The sequence below is a fragment of the Eptatretus burgeri genome, chromosome 13 (assembly GCF_056783735.1).
Source record: "Eptatretus burgeri isolate ZD-2024b chromosome 13, Ebu_testis_v1, whole genome shotgun sequence".
Taxonomy (NCBI): Eukaryota; Metazoa; Chordata; class Myxini; order Myxiniformes; family Myxinidae; genus Eptatretus; species Eptatretus burgeri.
Window position 1 is genome coordinate 37,833,613 of NC_140973.1, and position 18,097 is coordinate 37,851,709.

Sequence of the window (18,097 nt, forward strand, 5' to 3'; positions counted from 1 at the left end):
GTTTGTGTCCTCGTGGTACCAGACTAATGAATGGCTGGAATAGAGTGTGCAGACAGATGCAGCATTCTGCTATCCATGTAGGAAGTTTAACACCGCACGCGGCCCAGTGGACTCTACTTTCACAGTGCGAGGCTACCGGAATTGGAAACATGCTGTTGAGAAAGACAGGGGGTTTCACAAACACGCAACTTCAAAGGAACATTTAACTTGTGTTTTGAGGTGGAAGGAGAATGAGAGGCATCGATTGTGGTAAGGAGATTTCCACACTCCTCAATGCTGACCAGCTAAATAGAAACCGATACTATGTGTCTGCTCTTATAGATGTTGTGGGATTTCTCGCCGAAAATCAGATACCTTTTAGACTTTAGAGGGAGCCTTGATAATTTTGAGGATATGTCAGACGAGCACAGTGGACTTTCTCTCGCTTTTAAACTACACACTCAAAAAAGACACTGAGCTAGCCGAAATAATAAAGCATATCCCACGAAACGCAAGCTGTCTAGTCCGGAAATGCAGAATGAACTGATCTGCACATTGAGTAATGTTGTGACGGATGCCATCGTGGAAGAAGTAGGCACATCGTGGTTTCCATCAAGGTGGATGGGACGAGGGACCCCACTGAATGTGAGAACATATCAATCATCATTCGCTTTGTATCGGGATCAAATGAAGCAACAGAGCGTCTACTCACAATAGCTACAGCCGACGCTGGAGATGCAAAAACATTGACAGACCTAATAATTGCAGAGCTGACAAAAACAGGACTTGACACGTCAAAAATATTAAGTCAGGTGTACGACGGGGCTTCGGTAATGGCTGGGAAGCACGGTGGGGTGCAAAAGTTGTTACAAGAGATATTGGAAAGAGAAATCCCCTATATGCACTGCTTAAATCACCAACTCCATCTGGTAGTTATCCACGCACTGGCAGCAGAGAAAGCTGTCACTGATTTCCTCGAGGTTTGTTGTTGTCTGTACAAATTCTTCAGAAAGCCCACTGTTGCTGCACAGTATAAAGGTGAGCGGTTAAAACGACTTCTTGATCAAAGTTGGATGGGACATTTAGCCACCGTGTCTCTGATCATAGGATCTTTTAAGTATATCACATCCTTGCTGTCAGAGATTGATGCAGAGCGCGCCGACGGTGCAGAGATGAGGACGGAGGCTATTGGGCTTTTGCGGGAAGTCTCTGGGCCTGCCTTCATGTTCATTGCTATCTTTGTACAAAAACTGCTGATGTTGTTCGATGGCCCTAACAGACTCTTGCAGGCAGAGAACATGGACTTGCTAACGGGGTTGGAACTGGTGGCGAGTGCTACAGAGTGCGTGAAGAAACTCCGCTCTGAGGATGAGTTCACTGATCTGTGGAACAAGGCCAACGATGCGCGCACTTCTACACCTGCACCACCAAAACGGAGACGCACAATGCATAAGAACTTGGAACAGTTTGTAGTTTTGGAGACTACAGGACAAAAAAACAACAATGACAAGACTGAACTGCAGAGGGTTTTTTACAGCGCAATTGACACTGTGCTTGGAGAGATCGCTCAGCGCTTCAGTGAGCGCAACACACAACTCACCCGTTCACTCGCTGCCTTGAATCCTGAAAATGGCACGTTTTTGGATCCCCACTTGCTTCAGCACATCATGACATGAACAAAGTCAACCATCAGTGAAACAGAGTGTGTGGTTGCAAAGCAGTTTATTCGCACACAGACAGAAAAGCAGCCAAACGAGAGATGGACAACACAAAAACTCCTCTCAACATACCACAAAACGCCGGAAGCCATGCCAAGTGTAGTGACTGCTATGAGACCTGGACTAACATTTGGTGCGTCCACTGCCATGTGTGAAAACTCATTCTCAACATTGAGGAATGTCTTCACTGACCATCGACGGTCCATGCGCCATGCACGCAAGGCACAACTGGTACAGCTGGCCTTCGAGAGAGACCTCACACGTAAATGCCTGAATGAATGGAAGGAGAAGGTCCTCAGAAGATTCCACACCGAGACGTGTCACCTGCAGCTCTTCTGACAGCGAGTACAGCGGTATAAAAACTATGAGGAGTTCAGATTGTGTGTGTGACTGCTGGTGATGCGTGTGTGGTTGTGGTTGCAGTGTGGTTGTGCTCAGCACCCGTCGTGGTCGGCTGCTTTGTACTTCTGATGTTTTAAGTTAAATGTTGTGTTTGGTGCTTTGCATATCCCATATCTAGTGCTTTGTGCATAACCTTACCTCTGTGTAATTGACTGCTTTAAATGCGGACTTTGTGGTATCTTCAGGCTGGTCGTATTTGCTGTTGATAGTTTAACGTGATGATCGCAGGTCATAGCCTACTGTATCTTATTTGAAAGTGCACTGATTCCGGTGCCAACCTCCCCCGTTTAGTCATTGTATCTCTGGTATATTAATTTTCTAATGCCAATTCTTGACAACACCTTGTGTAAGTGCACCTGAATTGGTGCCAATTGTCTAATCATTGAATATCTGCATTGTGAATGTGTCAGTTTGTTGCGGCTCTCCTGAATTTGAATAATTTTCGGCCAAAAACATCGGAACATATTAAATCTAGCTGAGATCAATTTAGTTAGTATGCGACGGCAACCTCAGTATAGATGCGTCAATGCTGCATAAATACAATAGTATACTGGGTTATCAAAAAATTAAATATAATAATTGTGACCCCCCCATCCAGTTCATATGCCCCCCTTAATACTGAGCCCTGGCTACGGGCCTGGTTTTCACCCCTTTCTGTCTGTCTTTCTGTTTGTCTGTGTGTGTGCAGGGTATCTCAAAAAGTTGTGAACAGATGAAGATGAAATTTTGTGGACAGGTTGGGTGTGTGATAAGGACGAACTGATTCGATTTAGGTGAGGATCCGAATCTGATAATTTCGAAGTGATTCTTCACCATTGAGAGATGGGGCTAAACCGATATATTGTTGAGAATCGGCGGCACTTAACAGCACCGCTGTCTCGGGGGTTATAACGCCGGCTTGTTCAGCACAGGTCTCGGGTCACACGCCTCAGATCACGATACCAAAGTACTCATGGGCCTTACCAGTTGGGGATATACACGCCGGCTACAGACTGGGTTTGATCAGAGACCAAGCGAAGTCTGCCAGTCCATAGCCCGTTTGGTTTTATATACAAATCGAGCGATTGTTCTTCAGCGCGGCACGAATAAATTCAAGGCGGCAAATTTCGTATAACTCAGCCAGATTTAGTGGGAACACGACACAAGCAAAGCATTCACGATAACGTTATCATTCATCTATAACCCGCTCTTGACTAGGGAGCTTCGGATACGGGTTTCGTAGGGAGCCCGAGCAAAATAAACCTTAGGCCTGGACAACATGCAGTCAAGACACTGAGTACTTGGTGGTGCCTCATGGATTAGAGGAAAAGTGTGCAAGTCACAAATGCGGCTCGTGACAAGCCGATGATGTCGGATTCGAGCGCCCAGCTCGAGCTTGTAGCGTGGCAAGATGGCGCTCGTACTCCGATCGGCACCGCTTGCGCACGCCGTGTGGCAAGATGGCGGTGCCGACGTCCTTCTGTCGGCACCGCTCACGCACCAGCCTCGGTGCGTCCAGCCCCTGTAAGGTGGACGGCACAAGAGCTAAAGATCCGGTGTGTTCCAGCTGGTTTCTCACAAGGTCCAGTATGCGAATCCAGGCCTGGCCTGTACACCAGACCAGGCCAAATGTGGGTGTTGGGCTCTGCAGGCGGATCGACGGGATGAAAGACTACGTGGTCCCTTCGCGCAGGGAGTGAGGACAGTCAGAGGCCTTGTGGCTGGACACTGGATGAACCTGTGGATCACCTGCAGGCTGGATCCATGGCCGAGGAGGAACAGCCGGCCAAGCCACTCTTCACGAAGCAGATCGCAGACTCACAAAGCAGTTCCTCTTGCCTTTCGGGGTGGGCCTCTCGGACCGCCTCCGGGGACACGTGATTGGTCCATCGTTCGAGCCCACAGCAGCTCTCTGCCAATGGGTCGCTGGCACGTCTTGCTGACTGACTGTCAGGGCGCTGGGTGGGGGCTCGTTAGAAGGGGGGAAGGAAAAAAGTAGGCGCCTCTCAGTACACCACCCCTATGAACACTGGCCAGCCTGCTACACCTCCCGACACACATGTGACGTCCGATTACCAAACAACCTGGCAAAACATCCATTTAAGGGGGGATCTGGGCTAATCCTATATTAAATAACCCACAAATGGCCCATTTCCGCAACAATATAACACGATATCTCCTGGTGTTGGCTTAGCGGTTAGGGTGGTGGCTTGGGATCCTAGGGTCCTGAGTTCAAGCCTCGTTTGCCACTGAATTAACACAAGGGGGGTTGACTCGGCCTGTGAAGTTTCCGAGGTCGGCGAAATGAGTACCAGTGTAGCAGCCAAAAGGCTGCACACGAAGGGAAGGGGTATCGACGGATTTATGAAATCTGGTATTGGTGTGGCGCAGGCATGATGGGCCGAATGACCTTAATTCCTGGTAAATCCTTGTAAATCCGAAAAAGTTTGGATGGATTTCTACGAAACTAAGTGGACATGTTGGGTGTGACGAGGAAGAATTTATTCAAATTTTGTGAAGATTTAAATCCGGATCTGGATCTGATAATTTCTTCACCATTGAGAGATGGGGCCAAAATGATATATAGAATGATATTTACCTCTGCCAATGAAGGTGAAGGAGGTTATGTTTTCATCCCTTTCTGTATGTCTTTGTTACTTACGAAATCTAAAGATTTCGTAAGTATATTGATGACTTCCGTCATCTGTTTGTGTGTTTGTGTGCGTGTTTGTTTGTTTGTAGACACGATAACTTGAGAACGGAAGAAGCTACCAATGTCAAATTACACCACGTGATGCAGGAGGGTGATGGCTCGTGCTGATTAGATTTTGGTAAAAATCGGTCAAAGGTCAAGGTCACAGTGAGGTCAAACATCCAAAAAAAAGTTATAACTCGAACGGAAGAAGCTACCAATGTCAAATTGCACCACGTGATTGCTAGCGCTGATTAGATTTTGGTCAAAGGTCAAGGTCACAGTGATGTCAAACATTCGATTTTTGATGGTTTGGTACAGAATCATCGTAGAAACTTCTGGTTTGCGTCGTTACCTTCTCTGGAGACAGCTTTTATTAGACAATGTCAGAGGTGAAGTTGACAATTTCGTAAGTACCAGTCTATGACTGTTTGTTACTTACGAAATCTAAAGATTTCTTAAGGATATTGATGACTTCCGTCATCTGTTTGTGTGTGTGTGTTTGTTTGTTTGTAGGCACGATAACTCGAGAACGGAAGAAGCTACTAATGTCAAATTACACCACGTGATTCAGAAGGGTGATGGTTAGTGCTGATTAGATTTTGGTCAAAATCTGTCAAAGGTCAAGGTTACAGTGAGGTCAAACATTCGATTTTTGATTGGTACAGAATCATCGTAGAACCTTCTGGTTTGCGTCGCTACCTTCTCTGGAGACAGCTTTTATTAGACAAGGTCAGAGGTCAAGTTGACAATTTTGTAAGTACCAGTCTATGACTGCTTGTTACTTACGAAATCTAAAGATTTCGTAAGTATGTTGATGACTTCCGTCCTCTGTTTGTGTGTTTGTTTGTTTGTGTGTGTGTGTTTGTTTGTAGGCACGATAACTCGAGAACGGAAGAAGCTACCAATGTCAAATTACACCATGTGATTCAGGAGGGCGATGGCTAGCGCTGCTTAGGTTTTGGTCAAAATCGGTCAAAGGTCAAGGTCACAGTGAGGTCAAACATAATTCCATAAATTCATGTGGGGAAATGGAGTATTTTTGCTTCAGTCGATGTTACGAGTTCGTTTTAACTTCGATTTTAATTTTGTCTTCGATTTTTGCGATCGCTTAGGACGCTTAACACTCGGTTGTCAAAATTCTGGTAAAAATCGGATGTTTTGGAGACGTTTTAAGATCGTATAAAAATATTTCACTCGTCACGTGGTGCAGCGCGCTCGAGCAGACGCGGTGTTGAGTCACGTTAAGGTTTTGCGTGTGCGTGCTGACGGTGTTTTCGATAAAGATGGTGTTTAAAAGTCATTTTTGTATCCCAATAAAGGTTATCGTCGCATGCCTGACTCGCTAAGCCGTCGGATTATGTAAAGATTGTTGGTGGATGGCCGAATATTACGGTTTTGTGACTTTGATAAAATAATATTAAATAATTGCGTGGAGAAATGGAGATTTTTGCTTTGGTCGACGTTACGAGTTCGTTTTAACTCGGATCGCAATTCTATTTTCACTTTTGGTCATGGTTAAGTATGCTTAATACTCGGTTGTCGAAATTCTGGTAAAAATCGGATGTTTTATGAGATTTGTCGGTTGTCGTGTCTGAGGCCTAACTGAAGATTATGCTCATGAGGGGATTGTAACACACGGCATTACGTGCTCGTTTTAAAGTCAATTTCAATCCCGTTTTCACTTTTGGTAATGGCTAAGCATGCTTAATACTCGATTGTCGAAATTCTGGTAAAAATCGGATGTTTTATGAGATTTATGTCAGGTGTCGTATCTGAGGCTTAACTGAAGATTATGCTAATGAGGGGGATTGTAACACGCGGCATTACGCGCTCGTTTTAAAGTCATTTTCAATGCTGTCTTCAATTTTGGTAACGGTTAAGTATGCTTAACATTCGGTTGTCAAAATTCTGGTAAAAATCGGATGTTTTATGAGAGGTTTGGTGCAGAATCATCGTAGAAAATTCTGGTTTGCATCGCTACCTTCTCTAAAGACAGCTTTTATTAGACAAGGTCAGAGGTCAAGTTGGCGATTTCGTAAGTACCAGTCTATGACTGCTTGTTTGTTTGTTTGTGTGCAGGATATCTGAAAAAGTTGAGGACCGATCCAGATGAAATTTTGTGGACAGGTTTGGTGTGTGACAAGGACGAACTGATTAGATTTTGGTGAAGATCCTGATCCGGATCCGACTACTATAAATTTTTTAAGTGATTCTTCACCATTGAGAGATTGGGTCAAACATGATATATAGTATGATATGTTCAAAAATGTATTGGGCCTGATATGTTTTTGTGCATCAGGCATTACATGACAGAGGTATGCGCTCGACTGAGTGCCCTTCCAGTTTGTGTATGTGCATGTTCAAGGTGTGTTCGAATATGAAGGTCTCCTCTTTTGTAATTCCCGTACTTGTGAATGTGAACTGAATGACAATTTAATACGTTTGTTAAGGGAGCGTTTCCCGCATCATTTGACACTTGGTGGCATTGTATGTGCAGTGAATAGTTGTGCACTGGAAAATGGCCGCTTCCTGCTTGCGTAAGCAACGTGAATTTGAGTGGTCAAACTGGTGTGTACATTCATCGACAGCTGGTTGCAGTGTGTGGAGAGTCGACCATGGATGTGAAAAATATTTGGAGTTTGGTGTGGAAGTTTTAAGGGGAGCAGGAAAGCAGCGAAGTAGCTTCATTGCAGACTCCAATCAGTGTGCGGAACAATTGATGAGAAATCGCCATGGACGCAGCCGCATCAAATGGTTCTATGCATACAATTTTCATTAATCTCAAATTGGCAGTTTTTTCACGCTGGGTGCCACAAATGCTCACAGATGACCAAACCATCACAAGATTCTCCATCTATCAGAGCATCGTGACCAGGAATGCAGCATGCGAGGGATAGTTTGTGAATACAATTGCGATACTGGATGAAACATGGATCCCATTTGTCAGTCCAGAAAGCAAAATGCAGTCTGCACAGTGGAATCATTCACACTCACCTCCCCCGAAGGGAATTTGTATGGAGGCAGAAGATTATGGTGTTCATCTTTTGGGATGCTCATGGCATCATTCTTTCCCATTGTGTTTTAAAAGGGATAACTGTTATTGATAACAGTTATTGTGAGGTGTTGGAAAAGCAGTGATTTGTGATTGCAGCATCTCCTCCAGATCAGGCTTGGCGTCAGCTATTTATTAGTGATAAGTGAGCTCTACATCTCTCTGAAGAAGGCTTTGCCACAGCCTTCACATCATGGATGGACAAGTGTTGAAAGTGTGTTCCACTCCTTGAGGACTGTTTTATAAAGTGAAGTTTGTCATACTTGTAAATCTTGCTTGCTCGTTGAAATATACACACTCTGCCATAAAAAAAAAACAACCGAAGTTGTAGAAGTGATAATATAATTGTTGAGGAACTGTTCCAGAGTTCATTCCAAGTGCCTTTTTGGCTTGAGGGATGTGCCGAACCCCTGATTACAAGCTTCCACGTAATGCAATTGCCTCATGCAATAATTGTTCAGCACATCCAACTCGTGCACCCTTAGGTTTTTATAGGTGACAGGAGGCATGCTGAGAACTCGAAACGGTCTTTCCAAGAGACCACCCTGTAGATTGTCCAAAAAAAGCACACTGATCTTAACCAGAGACATCTTAACCATTACTTAACCAGAACGGCACTCGGTGGAGCGCATAGTCTCGCCTCGCGCATACATTTTGAGCAAAAATACCATTGTTAACTGAACACGCGACTATTATGGCCTACTGCTGTTACGGCCCATATACCCATATCATCCATGTACCCTATTGTGTCAAATAGGTTTTTGGCATAGGTTATGAATGCCTTAAATTTAATTGTTCTTTCACATCGGGTGGGCAGCGGTTCAGAAGAGAGGTTTGGCTAGGTCGTTTGATCCTATATTTAATGAGGGGAAGAGGAGTTGAGGTGGTGGAGGTGATTCATAGAAAAAGGTTGGAAGTGTTTTGTGTGTAAGAGACCAGTTGGAAAGGAGACAGGGTGATGAGGTTGGTAGGAGGATACAAGTTGTTGCATGCCGGTGTGGATGGAAGGAGTACTAGCGTGGGAATAATAGTATGGGAAGAGATCAGCAAGCATGAGGTCAGAGTGGAAAGATGGGGGAGATGGGTGGTGATCCAGAGGCAAATGCTGTGTGTTGTGGGTATATTGGCCATAAACAGGCAGGATTGGGGTGGAGAAGCAGGAATTCAGATGAACTGGAGAGGATGATGGGAATAGTTGAGCTGGAGGTGATTCTCTGCATTGCAGGGACTTTAACACGTATGTGGGAGTAGCGGAGCCGGGCGGAGAGGAATGTGTTGGGAGAATGAGGAATAGAGAGGGTCAATAGCTTGTGGAGCTGGTGGCAAGGAATCATCTGGCCATAGCTGGTTCATTCTTTCAAAAGTGGAAAAGCCACAAGATTACCTTTTGAAGTGGACAACACAGAACAGAATTGGATTTGTTGTTGGTAAGGAAGCGACAGTTGTGGAGGGTTAACGATTGTAAGGCAGTGGCGGGAGAGCATGTTACCACCCAGCACAAGCCTGTGGTGTTGGTGGTATGAATGATGAAAAGGAAGGAGGTTACGAGCAGGGGTCAGAAGATTATTAGGTGGGGTAAGTGTAGGGGAAACATCATCCTTGTGTACATTGAGAGGTTGAAGGCTTGGTATGAGCAACTTGGTGAAGAAGTGTAAGGTTTAGAGGAGGAATGGAAGAAAAGTATGGAGAGGCGTTTAGGGAAATTGCAGAAGTTTTGTGTGGAAGGACGTCAGGAAAACGGTGTATCGTCGAAGGATAGAAACCAGGTATGGTGGATGGAGGAGGTAGCGAAGGCAGTTGGTGAAAAGGAGGTTTGGAAGAGGAGAGAGAAGATCAAGCATGGGGGAGGCAGCTGCATGCGGGGTTGTTGCACCTGTATGGGCAGAAGAAGAAAGTCGCAAGGCGAGGAATGATATGTAAGAGGTGTACAACGATTTGGAAGAGGATGCCAGGAGGAAGATGATATGCAAATTGGCTTGTGATAGGGATGAGGATGGTAAAGATATAAAGAGGGGGGAGGGGGGCAGTGATTAAGGATGGTGTCAGGAGGCTGGTGACAGAGATAGGGGCAGTATTGAAGGTGTGGGAAGGATATTTCAAAGAGCTGTTGAACTGGGAAGGAAGCAGCGGTGAGCTGGAGCTACAGAGTTGTGTTGCGGGGAAAGTTTAGTTGGTGGAGATCACAGAGGAGGAAGTGTGTATGGCATTGGTGAGGTGTGTGTGCAGACATGATAATTGCAGTGGAAGAAGTCTGAGTCAGTTGGATGAAGAGGCTGTTGAAGTCATGTGAGGGAGAAAGTTCAATTCCGGAGGAGTGGAGGATAGAGTTAATTGTGTAGATATGGAAGGGCAAGGGCGACATTCAAGATCCAGGGAAGTACAGAGGCATTACACTCCGAAGTCAGGTAATCAAGATCCTGGATAGGATTCTACACTGGAGGATAAGGAAGAGCGAAGATGGAGATTGGAGAAGAGCAGCGGGGGTTTTAAAGGGTCGTGGTCGATGGATGGGATGTTCGCACTGAGACAGCTGGTGGAAAAGAAGTTGGAGGTGCAAGGTGAAATGGCATTGGGATTTGTGGACCTGGAGACGGCCTACGACACTATCCCGAGAGATAGTGATGGCGACACTGAGATGGATGGGAATGCTGGAAGCAGAAGTTGGGTTGGTGGAAGGGATATATCGTGTTTATAGAAAGTCTACAACCCCTTTCAAAATTTTCACCTTCTGTTGCCTTGTAGCCTGGAATTAAATTGCATTAAATCAGACTTTTTCCACCTTTATTTTCCACATCATAGCCCACAACTTCCAAGTGAAAAAGAATTTATACAAATTTCAGAAAATTAAAAATACAAAACTAGAATATATTGGTTGGATAAGTGTCCACCCCCCATGTAATAACAATTGTAAATTTGCTCAGGTGTAACCAATCACCTTCAAAATCACACACCAAGTTAATTGGCCTCTACCTGTGTTAAATTGAGGTGATTCTGATTATTTCACAATAAAATCAGCTGTTCCTGTAGGTTTCCTCTGCTGGGTAGTGCATTTCACAGTGAAGACTCAACCATGAGCACCAAGGAACTTTCAAAAGACCTCAGGGATAAAGTTGTGGAAAGACCCAGATCAGGGGATAGGTATAAAAATATTTCAAAGGTCTTGAATATACCTTGGAGCACAGCCAAGACAATCATTAAGAAGTGGAAGGCATGTGGTACCACCAAGGCCCTGCTGAGAACAAGCCATCCCCCCAAACTGGATGACAAAGCCAGGAGGAGACTAATCAGAGAGGCCATGACTGGTCACTGTGTGCATGTGACAACAATATCCCAAGCACTCCACAAGTCTGGCCTCTGGTAGGGTGGCAAGAAGGAAGCTATTACTCATAAAAGCCCACCTTGATTCCTGTTTGGGGTATGCAAAAAAACATTCCGGAGATTCTGAAGCCATGTGGCAAAAGGTTTTATGGTCTGATGAAACCAAGATGGAACTTTTTGACCTAAATGCAAAATGTGGACTTAGGATTTATGGACAAAATGTGGACAAAACCAGGATTTAGCACAAACTCAACACAGCACATCACTCAAAGAACACCATCCCTACTGTGAAGCATGGTGCTGGCAGCATCATGTTATGGGGATGTCTCTCATCAGCAGGGACTGGGGCACTTGTCTGGATTGAAGAGAAAATGAACGGAGAAGAATACAGAAAAGTCCTCGAGGAAAACCTCTTGCCCTCTGCAAGAAAGCTGAAATTGGGATGGAAGTTCACGTTTCAGCATGACAACAACCCAAAGCACACAGCCAAAGCTACACTGGAGTGGCTAAGGAACAAAAACATAAATGTCCTTGAGTGGCCCAGTCAGAGTCCTGACTTATTTCCAATCGAAAATCTGTCGCATGACTTGAAGATTACTGTCCATCATTGCTCCCCACGCACCTTAACTGAGCTTGAATTAAACAGTTTTGTGCAGAAGAATGGGCGAACAGGATCTGATTTGGATGTGGAATGATTTAAGTGTTTATATGCTCAATATGACGGCGGTGAAATGCAGTGATTGCTGCCATATATACCCGGGATGTACCCAGGATGTACCCGGGATATACCCGGGATTGAGATTGTTACATCCACGTTTGATCCCTTCGTGAAAACATTAGCCCCAAGCAGCATTACGTGATGAGGTCACAATGAAATGGACATGTAATTATTCAGCATTTATGTCAGAGGTTTGTATCATGGGTGTCCCATGATGTCACAAATAAATTGCATCAACAGCAATGACATGTTCGGTTTTAATTTATTTTTTCTGGCAGAGTGTGTACGAGGAGAGCTTTTATATTTGAGCGCACGTCATATTATATCCAACAGAAAAGTTCACTGTTTGATACAAGCGTTTTACATTTGGCACCAACTGTTGTAAGTGTACTGAGCATAAAGGGTTAAAATACCGTTGGGGGTTGTTGATCTTGTTTTAATGTGGTTGGGGCTTTTTTTTTCTTCTTGTTCCAGTGAGAGACAAGCGAAGAAGTGTGCACATTAACCATGTAAGTATATTTTTACCTCTGCCACCGAAGGTGGATGAAGGTTATGTTTTCACCCCCTCTCTATGTCTGTCTCTGTGAGCAGGATATCTCAAAAAGTTTCATACCAATCCGTCCGTAACTTGGTGGGCAGGTTGGGTGTGTAACGCGGGCGAATTTATTCGATTTTGGTGAGGATCCGAATCTGGATGCGAGAATTGTTGTTTTTCTTTTTTTAGCTCAACTGGACTTCATTCTTTTGAGTTTATGCGATTGGTGAGCTTATGCAATCGAGCAATGTCAGTCAGTCAGTCAGTCAGTCAGTCCGTAAATGTCAGTCATTATCGCATGAACCAGACACATGGTTTTCGTGAAACATGGCCACGAGCTTTACATCTGATGCCACTGTGCATCAGATATGAAGCTTTATTGACTGGCAAGGTCTATTGACTGCATCAAAATCTGTGCTCATTCAGAGAGTCTATGGGGGTGGGGAGGTGGGTGGTTAACCCCTCCCCCCCCCAAAAAAAAATAGGTATTTGCTCTCTCCTCCGAAACTACAAACACGATTTTGATGAAACTCGACCACAACCTTAATTCACCCGTGATGTAACAAAGTTTTTTTTCATGACATTAAAAAAAATCAGGGTCTGAGGGGATCTGTAGGGGGTTTGAGTGATTGTTGCTCCTGATCCAGGTGAGCTTCAAGACGCGCGGTCCTGTTTTTTAGCCTCCATTGGACCGTCCGAAACAGGAGCTTATGGATTTGGTCTCGATTGTGTATCTAAGTTTTGGCCCGCATGGAGGGGCTTTCCAGGTCTAATAAACTTGATCCTCTTGGTCGGTCTAATCAGTTTGGCTTTACACGAAAATATATGCCTACATTTGAGGTTATAGTTTGTCGAGGGCTGAGGAGCTCCTTTTGAGCCAAAGGCCATCCCTATCTCGTGCCCAACTGTGTCTGCAGACATCCTCCTTCAGTTGGGTTACTTATTTTTAGGAGGTTGGTGACAGGATTTGCACTCCGGCCTCCAAAAACCCTTCTATGCCCTTCAAAAACAAAAAAAAAGCATCCGTTGAAAACAAAGTCTTCGATATCCCCCGCCATAGTAAATGAGGATTAACAAACTTGTATTCCCTAAGCGTGTGCAATATGTATGTGAAGTTCCCCTTGATCTGACCAGTCGTTCTGGAGAAGATGTTTGAAGGTTTTAGGGTAACTTCAATATGGCTGCCAAACCATGTGACATCACTTAGAAATTAACAAACTTCTGAAAGGATGTCTTGGGGAAAGTGTATGTGAAATTTTGCCTCAATCTGTCCAGCCGTTCTGGAGAAGAAGATTTACAATTTTTTATTAATTTTCAATGCAAGATGGCTGACGAACCATGTGACCTATGACATCATAAATTTACATTCTGCCTCCAATCTTCCAGTGGAATACGTGTGTGAAGTTTCGTGTTAATCAGATGAGGTGTGTTTTTCTATCCAAGATGGCCGCCAGACCATGTGACTTGTGACATCATAATTTTTACTATGTATGCAGACATGATGGAAGATGATAGTTGCAAATTTTCGCTTCGTTCGGTTATGTGATTCCAGAGAAAACATCATTTAATACTTTTCTTGAATCTAACATGGCTGCCAAACCATGTGACCTATCAATTAGAAAATATCAAAAGGCACCGGTTCACCACTTGCTTGATATGTGTACCAAATTTCGTAAATATATCTTGAGGGGATTTGTAGTTAAGCTCCGGAAACAAAATGTGACGGACAGACGGATGGACCCCATTTCTATATGCCCCGCCAACTTCGTTGGTTGGCGGGGGATAATAACGCATTCTATGCCATGCTTGAGTCTGGTTGATCAGTGCCCTAGGCGAGATACTCTTCTAGTTTTGGGAGATTTCATTGCATCGACTGGAACTGATAGTGATTGTTATGAGATACAGTATGTGTTGGTCCCCATGGGTCTGGAACTGTGAACCAGAATAGCACTAAGTTCCTTGACTTTGCAAGAAGTCATGGAATTGGGGTGACTGGTTCATGGTTTCATTGCCCACAGGCTCGTAGTTGGACTCGGTATTCCAACGCCGGTGGTGTGGCAAAGGAGATTGACCATGTGCTTGTTGATGGTCGCTGGAGGATGATCCAGAACTGCAGGGTCTACCGGAGTGCTCATTTCCTCAATACCGACCAAAGGTTTGTGGTAGCAACTCTGAAGTTGCACCTTACATCCAGGAGAATGGTACCACCCCAGTCTAGGCTGGATGTTGGCAAGCTCAAGGATGAGAGTGTAGCTGAGGAGTTTGCGAACAGGCTGAGTGGGGATTTGGGGGGTCTGGGTGCTTTGGTAGATCCTGAAGAGTTGTGGAGTGCCTTCAACACCACCATCATTGATGTTTCCGGTGGATGTCTTGGAACTCACCGGAGGGCGAAGAAGAATTTGTGTCTCAAGGGACACTGGATGGCAGAGCTGAGCTGTTCAGGGAGTTGAGGTGTAAAACTGCATGTGTGTTGAGGGTAGACAAGGAGGCGTATGTGCGAGGAATCGGTGAGGGGGAAGAGCATCACCTGTGGTCAAGTGATTTTTATCCTGCTTGCAGGGGAATTAGCGCATTAGTTTCTCCAAGCCCATCCTTCAGTGTACTGCAGTGAGAGCAGAGGGTGGTGGGCTCTTGATAGAGGAGTCTGAAGTGAAGGCCTGCTGGGCTGGTTACTTTGAGCGCCTGTACCAGGCTGATCCACCAGCTGTTGAGTTGGATGTCGCAGGTGTTACTATCCTTATTGCTGACCCTCTAATCAACTGTGTTCCACCTTTGTTTGTGGAAACAGACTGCGGTGAAATGGTTGAAATGGGTAAAGCTCCTGGGATCTGTGTCATTCATGCTGAACTTCTCAAGGCTGGTGGAAATGCTTGACTCGTGATGTAGCATGCAATTCTGTGCTCTGCCACAAACACAGGCATAATCCCAACTGACTGGAAGAGGGGCCTTTTTGTCCCTCTCTGGAAAGGGAAGGGTGATCACCAGGACTGCAACAAATACAGAGGGGTGACACTGCTCTCAGTGCCGCACAAGTCTTTGCTCGGATAATTATTGATAGGGTTTGCCACCATCTGCTTGAGCACCAGCGCTCAGAGCCGTCGGGCTTTACACCAAAGAGGTCAACGATTGACCGTATCCTTGCTCTTCGGGTCCTCACCGAACGCAGAGGAGAGTTTCGGCAGGGGCTGTGCTTGCACCCTATGTTGATCGCTGTAAAGCGTTTGATTCAGTGAATTGGGATGTCCTCTGGAAGATGCTTGTTCTTTCACCTGTGGTCATTCTTTCACCTGTTCTTTCACCTTGTGGGATGCCACGAAAACTGATCAATCTGTTGTTTGAACTCTACTCTGGTACTAAGAGTGCTTTGCGATGTGGTGGTACCATCTCCGACTTATTTCCAGTTGTTACTGGAGTTCTTTAGGGGTGTGTACTGGCCCCCACACTTTTCAGTGCTTGTATGGACTGGATTCTGGGGAGGATGTCTGAGCGATCAAGCCTGCGATGCATCGTTTGGGAATGTCAAGATCTCTGACCTTTATTTTGCAGATGATGCAGTCATCTTTGTGGATACTCTACATATCCTTTTGGGGGCCCTTGAGGTGCTGATTGAGGAGTCTGAGTCGCTGGGATTATGGGTTTCCTAGGTCAAGACTAAGATTCAGGCTTTCAATGACATCTTGGATGCTACTATCTTGTCTGTACCTGTTTGTGGTGAGGATGTTGAGTTCATGGAGAGATTCACTTACCTTGGCAGTGATATTCATGTCTCTGCTGGCTGTGAGCCAGAGGTCAATTGACATCTTGGTCGGGCGTGGGGAGTCATGGATTCACTGGATCATGGGGTGTTGCGCTGCCAGTACATGTGCAGGACGACGAAAGTCCATGTCTTCAGGTCCTTGGTGCTTCCAGTCTTGCTCTGTGGATGTGAGACTTGGACTCTCACTGGAGATCTGAGATGGAAACTTAATTATTTTGGTACCAGGTCTCTTCGGAGAATCCTCGTCTGTCGCCAGTCGAACTTTGTGTCCAATGAGCGGTTGTTGAGAAAGACTCAAATGAGATTTCTTACCTGCATAGTCCGTGAGAATCAGCTGCGGCTGTATGGACATGTGGCTCATTTTCCTGATGCTGATCCTGCTCACCAGATTCTCTCAGCGAGGGAGTTTCGTGAGTGGAGGTGGCCAATGGGCCGACCATGTACCTCGTGGTTGCAGCAGGTTGATCGGCATCTCAAGAAGATTGGGATGGGCCAGGCATCTGCCTGGGCGATGTCCAGGCAGAGGCCCCTGGAACACTGGCATAAAGTGGATGCAGCGACGCGCTGCTCTGGCCCATGCTCCCATACCTGACCTGACCTGATTTGTGAAGTTAAAGTACCAGGTGGTAAAATTTACCTTCCCTTAGGACAAGTTTATGGAGGTTTTCAACCTCAAAAATCGCCTGTTGTACAACCGTTAATGTCCGAGTTCTGTTATGATCACAATGTTGAGACCGCCTATTGTTATGTGAACGGTGCTATTGTATTTATTACCTGCATGATTGCAGACAGGTGCTTTAATGCTCCCTCTCAGGACGGCATGCGTCATAGTGCTGAACACAGCATAATTATACTGTAGCAGTTTTGGGATTTATTCTATTCTCGGCACTTATCTTGGAACGAGATCCTGGATGAGCCTCAGTTTGTGTCTTTTAAAATTCTGAAAGGTTGTTAAATGGTTATATTGTCAAAATGGCCGATTGGCTTACCAGTGGCGGATCTTGAGGGGGGGTTGCAACCCCCCCTCAAGATCCGCCACTGCTTACTGTCGGTCAGTGCTTCTCGCAATTGTGGTAAAATGGGCCAAAACAACGATTTAATAACTGCAGACTATGTGCAAATACACCTGTCATTTTCATTTGCAGTCTCTCTCAGCCCCAAGAATATTTCATGATTATTTAAGAATTGGTATTTGTAAAAGTTTGTTCCCGACACATGACCGCACAATCACTTTCCATATCTTTGGTCTAGGTTTCGGAACCTCCACTGTTGAAAAAAAGCAGCTCCTGTTCAACAATATACCTGGATGACAGCACTGTGAGCCAGCCAAACCTGAAACACACCATCAAGTGGTGAGTTGCATGGCACCCACCACACCAGCTTGCATGTGTGGAGCACGGGTGTTTTGTTTTCATCACATCACACAGATTTTTTTTTTTGTGTGCGTTTTTCTTTTCCCTCCGTCCTCATGCAGTTTTACCATTACTTTGTCTTTCAGTGTGGCATTGGCAATATACTACCACATCAAGAACAGGTACTCTGCCCACCCCCACACAAATCCCATATGTGTACTGTTTTGGGTTTGAGGTTAAACGAATGATGCAGAAAACTGTTACTTTATACACTGTATTTAAGCTTGTGAATTATATCTCGACTTCCTTCAATCTGGATGTGCTGTTTTAGTTTTATGGTTTGAACCTTAACACCACACCAATTGGAACTGGATATCTGTAATCGCAAATGATAAGCCTCCCCTGATGACATGACCGGGAGAGGCTTACCCTTGGCCCGTGATCCAATGATGGCCATATTTTTGGACCACCATATGACCTTGACCTTTAACATTTATGGAGAGTGTAAATTAAAATATGTCCCCATCTTCAATCTATCGATAAAGCTCAATATCATGAAAGTTGGAGGAAAATTATTGGTTCACGAAAAAAT

The 18,097-nt window shown here is 45.1% G+C and overlaps 1 protein-coding gene across 3 annotated transcripts in view; it reads left to right on the forward strand.

The window, feature by feature from the left end:
* Positions 1 to 18,097, forward strand: part of LOC147014253 (cyclin-Y-like) — a 71,766-nt gene that overhangs the window by 28,255 nt on the left and 25,414 nt on the right. For all 3 annotated transcript variants that reach the window (XR_015050696.1, XM_085852052.1, XM_085852053.1), the window contains exons 3-5: positions 12,336 to 12,370; positions 17,405 to 17,505; positions 17,652 to 17,687. Coding sequence is in view for 2 of the 3 variants with exons in the window: in XM_085852052.1 (XP_085708178.1) it covers positions 12,336 to 12,370; positions 17,405 to 17,505; positions 17,652 to 17,687 (172 nt within the window). In the remaining variant the exon portion in view is untranslated. The remainder of the gene's footprint in view (positions 1 to 12,335; positions 12,371 to 17,404; positions 17,506 to 17,651; positions 17,688 to 18,097) is intronic.